This window comes from Polyodon spathula, chromosome 6, assembly GCF_017654505.1.
Source record: "Polyodon spathula isolate WHYD16114869_AA chromosome 6, ASM1765450v1, whole genome shotgun sequence".
Taxonomy (NCBI): domain Eukaryota; kingdom Metazoa; phylum Chordata; class Actinopteri; order Acipenseriformes; family Polyodontidae; genus Polyodon; species Polyodon spathula.
Genome location: NC_054539.1, coordinates 52347169 through 52356065, shown reverse-complemented (window position 1 = coordinate 52356065; position 8897 = coordinate 52347169). Strand labels below are relative to the sequence as shown.

Below are 8897 nucleotides of genomic sequence, written 5' to 3'. Positions count from 1 at the left end.
CCGATGCACCAGCCGGCAGTACCGTGTGTATACTACTGCTTTATTGCACGTGCTTCGTATGTAAATAATAACATTTATCCAGTGACTTTACTGAATATGTAATACAAACAGGCATTACATTTGTGTCGATGTAGAACACAGCATGTACGTGTCTGATTCATATGCCTGGATACTTGCTCTTACTAGTAGTAATAGTAGACATGCAGTGAAAAAAAAAAAAAAAAAAAAAAAAAAAAAAAAAAAAAAACAAAAACAGAACCTCTATTATTTAAATCGCGAATTTTAAAAAAGTTATAGGTATTCGGTCTGAGACACGAAACTGAACTGGTCTGAAAATGCCCAGAAGGAAGCAGTCCAACCCGCAGCCTGTGAAATGTAAGTACTGTAATATATGGGGGGGGGGGGGGGGGGGGTCACATATTCCGTTACACTGTAGTACCTAGAAAATATGGATCTTTTATCACGTATGTGAAGTGCATACACTAATACGGGTGCTAGTATCCCCCCCCCCCCCCCCCCCCCCAACACCAGTTACACTAGTCTTTAACTTTACAAATAGCATATCTTCTAAAACATTACAAGACAGCATGCAGCTTTTTATTTATTAATTTATTTTATTTTGACCACCCACTAGTGACAAGAAAGCATATATTGTATGTACACTCAGGTAAGTAAATAAATAAATAAATAAATATAGAAATAAACATTGCTTTGGTAGATTTAGGAAGGACACTGGTAGACCAGTTAAAAGTAACGCGTGTGGGTGTTCTGTTTTAGTTTTGAGAAAAAAGGTTAATCGTGTAGATTGTTCTTATTCAGTAATACAGTATATTCTCCGTTGATGGACCACTGCGGTGTTTTTTGTTGTTGTTTTGGGCATGTTAATTGACTCAAGGTGTTGAAAGGTGTGTTGCTTACCAGAGATGGTTGAAGGCGGTTTAATAGAAAAGACATTTCGAATTCAGGTAAAATTATTTGTAGCTTAAGCAGGGTAACTACATGGACTGTGTAACTGCTCAGCTCCTTGACTAATAAAGCATCTATTCTTGAATCATAACATTCTATTTGGATGTATATACTATATGTACTGTATATGTATATTGTATATACTACTGTATTATAGAGACAAATGGCATTTAGCCTAGATATTGTTTGGTCTTACTGTTGCAGAGGAAACAACATTTTTGTCAATACTAATCTAACATTCACCATGTGCAGTACTTTTCTATTATGCATATTGTTCTTTATAGCTCTGCCAAATTCAGAACACCAGTCAGGGTTGTTCTGGGATTATCTCAAGCTAATAATGTAAGTTATGTATTCTAACACTTGTGATCTATTGTTTGTGAAGCTTGGTATTAACATGAGGTTTGCGGTCAATTCTTGTTTTTCAATTCCAACTCCTTTTTAAAATCAATTCCCAATTCCAACACATCACTGATCATGAACAATCACAACAGTTATTGTCTCTAGTACAATTCAGATTCCTTCAAAGGAATTGGAATTGGTAATTGATTTAAAAATGGAATTGGAAAAACAGGAATTGACCCCCAAACCTGTTTCACATTATTTGCCATAAGGTTAGTGCTTGCATTTAACTTTCAGAAGGGCAAGGGGGAGGGGGGTCCCCCTATAGGGTTCCAATTTTGGAGTGATCTGGAGTTTTTTTCTTTAAACAAGTTTAAGAAAACCAAATTAAAATAAAAGCTGACATATAATTTTCATCATCTTTTAATTTAGTTTTCCTCATCAAAACATCAGGGTCAATTCTCCTTTTTTCTCTAGAAGTTGCCTTGGATAAGGGTCTTGTAAATAAATTAATAATAATAATAATAATAATAATAATAATAATAATAATAATAATAATAATAATAGTAAAGCCAGCACAAAAAACAGTACATAGCTCTCATGTTAAACCATGTACAGCTGAATATCTGGAAGAAACAGATAAATGGGAGGCATGTGTAATGTAATTTTACTCAGACCCTAGGTGTGAGATGCCATATAAGCCCCAAGAGTGATAGCTTGGGGGTTTATTAATAGCATTTCATACCAAGGGTGTACGTAAAACCTTCTGACACACACCTCATTAATACATTGTTCTATATAGGTTAATTGATGACCCTTACAAATTGTAACTACATGTGGAGACAAATAATAAGCAATGTTTGATTCAGGACTTACAGATTGAGGGTCAGTGTAGCCTCCTCCCAAATTCTAACATGACATTTTCTTCAGTGAGGGGGTCAATATGTTTAATGATTCAGAACCAACCATAGTTTCTTATTTTTGTTTGTTTTAAACATGCCAAGAGTGTTTACTGACCTTTTGTTTCTGAAGAACAAGAAATAAAACCGTAACACCAAAGTCATGTTAATTTAGTATAAATGATTTCCATTACATGAGAGTAGATGTTAAACTTCACGCTGATTTGAACTCGGCTCTTGCCAAGATAAGCACCAGCTAAGACGTAGCTTTACAGTAAACTAATGTGATCCATCTGCATCTCCATCCATTTGTGTTGCTTTCAATCTGATGATGTAGATATCCTTCAGTTGGTGTTGATTGCTGAAGTGTTTCTTCCTCTCATACGCCTCATCCACAGCATCCTCCCATGGCACTGTTAACCCCACCAGATGAACCAGGCGTGCTGATCCAGATCACAAGACAATGTCTGGTCGAAGATTAGTGATGGCAATCTCAGGTGGAAAAATAAGCCATTGACCAACATCTGCTAGCGTCTTCCTGTCTCTAGCAGCTTTCAGTTGTCCTGGGCGAGTCTTGGTTTTAACACCTTTTCTTGGTGGTTGCTCTCCTGGATGGAGGAATATTGTCTTTTGTGTGTATTGCTTTGATGGAACTGGTGGCAACTTATTGGTCAGGTTACGCTTGTCTTCCAGTGCTAAATCCAAACATCGCAGCGCCAAGTAATCCGTCCTTGGCTAAGACCCACCTTACATCCTGTCAAAATGTGCCTTAGTGTTGCAGGTGATGAACACAAAGGACATGAGGGATCCTCATCCACCCAGAGGTTTAGGTTCTGTGGTGATGGGAGAACGTCATATGTTGATCTGATGAGGAAACTGATCCTGCTCTGTTCCATTGTCCATAGGTCTTGTCAGCCGATCTTGCGCTGTTCCACATTCTCCCATCTCATCCATTCTCCCTGCTTGGCCTGGGAAATGGCCTTTACACACCTGATCCTCTCCTCTTGCTTTTGCACCTTGTTGACTACTAGCTTCCTCCGTTGAGCTGGGGTTGCCTTGTGCCATGTAGGAGGAGCTGAACTGAGACCAAGACCTCCTTTTCCATGCCGAACTTGCCCCATAATATCTCCGATTCGAAGGGCAGCCTTAGCATCTTCCACAGCTTTCTTTGCCGCCCATTTTCTTCTAGTTTTTAACACAGGTGCTGCTTCCCTTACGCATTTGTCACGTGAATCTACTAATGTCATTTCCAGTTGGACTTTGGCTCACGTAAACTCCTCAGTTAGAGTAGAGATTGGTAGTTACCATAAAGTCCCACTCTGCTGAGGCAGCGTGGAACTCCCAACCGTTCCCTGACATATGAACTGAATTAATTTAGCATATATAATCAGTTAGAATATCTTTTGAAATTATATTAGTGCAATAATTAAATAAATAAAGTGGTAGATAAGAGGTGTCCCTGCAATACTCATGTCACTTTTTTGCAGAGCTCTGTTGTGCAGAAGATCCTCCTTTGCTTTTTGTTTCTGAACTTTTCCTGGGCCTTCCCATACTCAAATTCCTTCCAGTGAGGTATCTCAGCTCTTATAACAAGGAGGGTATTCATTCTGTCACTTGGCAGTCTGCTCGTTCTCGTTCATTGTATACGGTTTGCAGTGCTTTGAGGATCACCTGCTCGTTCTCGTTCATTGTATACTGTTTGCAGCTCTTTGAGGATCGCCTGGTCGTTCTCGTTCATTGTATACTGTTTGCAGTGCTTTGAGGATCGCCTGCTCGTTCTCGTTCATTGTATACTGTTTGCAGTGCTTTGAGGATTCGCTGCTCGTTCTCGTTCATTGTATACTGTTTGCAGTTCTTTGAGGATCGCCTGCCCATTCTCATTCATTGTATACTGTTTGCAGAGCTTTGAGGATCGCCTGCTCATTGTCGTTCATCGTATACGGTTTGCAGTGCTTTGAAGCTAGCCTGTTTGTTTTTGTCCATTGTATATGGTTTGCAGTGCTTTGAGGATTACCTGCTCGTTCTCGTTCATTGTATACGGTTTGCAGTGCTTTGAGGATCGCCTGCTCATTCTCGTTCATTGCCCGTTGTAGCATTTTCGTCATTGTAGTATTGGTGTCGTTCTCAAGCACAGCATTACGATGGTGCTTTGACTGCCATTCCAGGGTTGATGTCCCGTGGTTGTTGCACCTTACCGTGAATGGGTTTGTTTTGTTTTTAGAAACACAAAACTCGTCAAAAGTAAGCCATTTGTGTTTCTTCAACCATTCTTGTTGAAAATGGTGCTTGCATTTATTTTTATTTTTTATTTGCTGGTGGCAAATCAGAGGATTGCGTTTCCACTGATGTAACTGTGTGTGAAGAGCTAGCTTCCTGGCTGGCTATGTCCTCATTTTCATGTTGATTTTCATATTGATCATCTTTTTTTGAAAAAAAGATCAAGGATGCGAGGCTGTTTGTGCTGGGCCATGTAACAAGCCTTGCTAGTGGTGGGAATCGATTCCCAGAAGAGTTGATTCCTGATTCTGACGTTAGAAATTTTGAGAATCGATTCCAAGGATGAGGAGTCGATTCTTTACATGGCTGGGGGCTGGGGGGGGGGCATATTTTGCATAGGGCCAACCTGCATTCTTATGTAATATTATTATAATTAGCTTTTTGTCATCATGAATACCTGTCTAAACCAATGTAATGTATGTTTTAAAGTTAAAATGTATTCTGGACACCCCTATTTTAGGCATAGTTTTGCTCACTTGAAATGCAGGTTTCCATGTGAAACTGGGTGTGGGAGAGTAAATGAAATTTACCCTATCCCTCTCTCTGGCTGTTTTTTTTTTTTTTTTTTTTTTTTTTTACCACAAACCTGATTTACACAAGTAATTCTCCCAAACTTGCACACGCATTGCCATTTCACATGTAAATTGACCCGGATGGAAACCCCACGATTCGTGTATCAAAAGAAACACCAGCATATTTTGCTGTTTGTTTACATGCAATTTTGTAGCGATGAGGTTCATTTGTGGAAATCACAATACAAAACTAGTCAATGATATGACAGCAGTTCTGGAAAGATTTAATAAACCAATCTGTGCCACAAGACACTTGCGATAAGTCACTTTTGAAGACTGAATAAACCATTTACATTAAAGTTTGATGATGAGTTAGCAGGTTACAAAACAGTAATGCATCGTTGTGAACAAATCGCTATCAGTGCCAAGAAGATGTTAATTTAAATGAAGTTCCTGTTCCTTTAGGCGGAGCATTTACAATGGGGGGAAAAATCAGTTTCACCACAAGGGTGTTCCCTTAGGCGAAGTTTTCTCTTAGAAGGTGTTCCTATACTCTGAGACTACTGTAATACAATTACTTAAGCTTTATTTTAAAATCTCAAATACATTTCCAGATATCTTTAAATATCACTTTGGCATAAGAAAAGTATACAGCTTTTCCAGTGAAATATCCAAAATGCAGTTTATGGTAATGGTAAGTTGACTTTGAATGTATTGTTAAATTCTTAAATACAATTACAGATATCCCAAAATGATTTATGCATTTTAAGATAGCAACAATACATTGTAAGGCATCTCTAAGTGTTAATTTGGCTTTCCACATTCAGCACTGTGTTAATATCTCCTTTCCTTTAATACCCTCAATTTTCTAGCTGCAGAATAAAACATGTAACCCTTATTTCCTACAGCCCCCTCAATATCTAAATATAGCACTTTGCCAATTATAATGAACCCAGATGGTGAAGGTACTGACAGGATGGTGTGAGCACAATATGTTTATAATAAAGGCTTACCCAAGAAGAAGAAGAATGTTAGGATATTACCATAACCCTGGTTCCCTGAAAGAGAATGACAACCATTACCGAATGGGAAAGAGCCTCTCTGACCGTCAGTCTCTGAGCAAATATACAAAAGCTGCCCTATCAGGGCCCTGCTGTGAGGGGGAAGTCCCGCCCTCCTCTTGCTGAAGAGGGACGTCCTCACAGTAGCCCATCGCCATTTTCTTTTGAAATCAGAGGTCAGCTGGGGACACAACCTCGAAGGGTAATGGTTGCCGTTCTCTTTCAGGGAACCAGGGTTATGGTAATAACCTAACGTTCCCTTTCAATTCAAATGACAACCATTACCCAATGGGAAAGCTGTACAAAAGCTGTCACGGCTCCAGATTACCGACAGTATAGCCCAAAGGCGATAACAGCAGAGCCCACATGACGCCTAAGGGCATGCCGTCTGGAAAATTCAAGAGCCTAAAGAGGGTCTTGTTCAGTTTGTCACATCAAGGCGGTAAAAATGCACAAATGTCTGACTACCTGTCCATGTAGCAGCATTGCATAACTCATCTAAGGAGGCGCCATGAAGGAAAGCCCACGAAGTTGCCTGGTCCCTGGTAGAATGGGCCGTAATGTCCCCCGGTAACGGGGAGTCCGTCTTTTCATACTCCAAGCATATCGCATCTGTCACCCAGTGTGCTAGACGTTGCTTCGATAGGGCCTGACCTCTAGAGCGGGACCCGTAGCAGACAAACAGCTGGTTGGACTGTCTCCAGGATGCCGTCCTATCCAAATAACAGCGCAGAACCCGAACTTGGCATAGCGTGTGTTGTCTACGGTCCTCCTTTGACTTATGCGGGGAAGGTCAGAGGAGGGGACCATACTTTTCATGGGAGGACGAAGCCTCCGAGCCCTTTTAAGAAACTGCACTGCCAGGAAATGTGCCCCAGAGGACACAGAGCCAGTTTTGTCATGGCACACTGATATTGCTGCCAGGTATACCTTCAAAGTGGACATTGATTTTCCTGCGTCAAACAGGTGTTGTAAGAAGGTTAATATCGTCTCAATTGGGCAAGTCACCAGATCGTGACCTTCGGCAAGACATCAGTCTTGGAAAACTTTCCATTTATATACTTGGCTTTAGTGCTCGGTGCCCTAGCAGATTGTAGTGTTTCTACTACTGCATCTGGCAAACCTCGTCTGAATAGACGGCTCCGTTCAACGGCCAGACCCAGATTTGGAGCTGGGCTGGGTTCTGATGCCATAATATTCCCTCCGCTTGGCTCAGGAGGTCCTTGCGCAGCGGGAGCTGCCATGGCTGATCCGACAACATGTCGGAGAGGAGAGCAAACCAGAGGCATCTCGGCCATCTGGTTGCAACCAGCAGAACCTGTGCTCTCTCTACCCTGATCCTCTCTAGTGTCAGGGGTATCAATGGTAGCAGAGGGAATGCATACAAGAGCCCCTGTGGCCAGGGGTGAGCTAGCGCATCTACTCCCAGGAGACCCCTGTCTCTCCATGGAGAACCATAGGGGGCAATGAGTGGACTCGGCTGTGGCAAAGAGGTTGACTTGTGCCGGCCGAAACCTCTCCCAAATCTGTTCCACAACTTGAGGATGCTGCCTCCACTCCTAGCTGTCTGGAGCTCCTCTGGACAGGAGGTCTGCTGCCTTGTTGTCCACACCGGGGAGGTGAACTGCCCTGATGGAACGCAAGTTTCTGTACGTCCAGGACAGGAGGTGGAGGTCAGTGTTCAGACCTTTTCACCCCAGCAGGCTGTGCATGCCACCTTGCACGCTGGCTATAAGCTGGAAGGCATGAAAACATTGAGGCGACCTCTGTGGCCTTGTGGGACCTCTCAAGGCTCGCATCAATGGTCGCCCCGAAAGTCTGCCCCGGTATAATGGGGTCATCCAGCAGTGCCACCTTCTCGGTCTCTACGACCTTGGCTTGTGTCAGCCACAAATGCTGGTGAGCGGCCACCATCGCCGCCAGCGACCTCCCTGATGCCTGATCTAACTCCCCTGTTAGGTCAGCGATCGCCTTAGCCACTGCCTGGAGCTCCCCTGTGTCTGCCTCCGTGACTCTGTCCTGCAGCCTCCCTGCCAACTGGCTCTGGTACAGCACCAGTATGGCCAAGGCGTATAATGCTCGCACGGACAGCACAGCCGACGCAAATGCCTTTTTTAGCATTGCGTCCGCTGTTCTGCAGGGCTTTGACGGGCATGTTGTGGAACCTTGTACCAGCACCGTGACCATGGCCCCGATGGTGGGGAATGCGCCTAGGCCCGCTTCTTGAGCTCCTGCAGTGTGCAGCAGAGAGTCCACTGTTCTGGAGGCTGAGGGCGCAGATGCTGGGTTACCCCAAGAGGAGTGCACCAAATCCAGGAAGTCCTGGAATAAGGGGAGGGCGTGCTGTGGATGTCCTCTCTGCTGGAGGAAGCGGTTCCCCTTTCCATCCTGTTCCGCCGGCCATGGGACTCCTTCCTCTGGGACACATGTGGCAAGGGCGGTAGGGTGCTCCCCACTGTGGCCTGCCCGACGGAAGTGGCTTGGTCCGACACGTCCGACCTGGACGCCGTGAAGGACAGCTCGTCTGGGCTAGGTGGTCTCGGCAGAGGGGACGGGGAACGAGACTGTGGGGACTGGGGCTGCCCGGTGGTATGGGGCAGCCTGCCCTGGGATTTTAATAGAGTCTCCAGCATAGTTTGCTGAGCCCTCACAGTCTCCGCCTGCTCGCCGAGCTTGAGCGCCTCCGAGGCGACAGCGATGGGGAACGTCTGCGCCTGCGTGGCAACCTCCTGTCCTCTGGAAAAGGGAAGTGGTACCTGCGCGGCAACCGACTGTCCCCTGGTGACCGTCCCCTTGAGTGGTACCGCCTTGGCGGTGACCATCTTGCCTCCCCTGAGAGG

General features: G+C 44.0%; 1 protein-coding gene across 1 annotated transcript in view; it reads left to right on the top strand.

The window, feature by feature from the left end:
- The first annotated feature begins 275 nt into the window (after window positions 1–275).
- LOC121317316 (zinc finger protein 513-like) overlaps window positions 276–8897 on the top strand; it is a 31999-nt gene continuing 23377 nt past the window's right edge. Inside the window, exon 1 of the mRNA XM_041253122.1 lies at window positions 276–375. Coding sequence (XP_041109056.1) covers window positions 336–375 — 40 coding nt within the window. The 5' untranslated portion in view covers window positions 276–335. The remainder of the gene's footprint in view (window positions 376–8897) is intronic.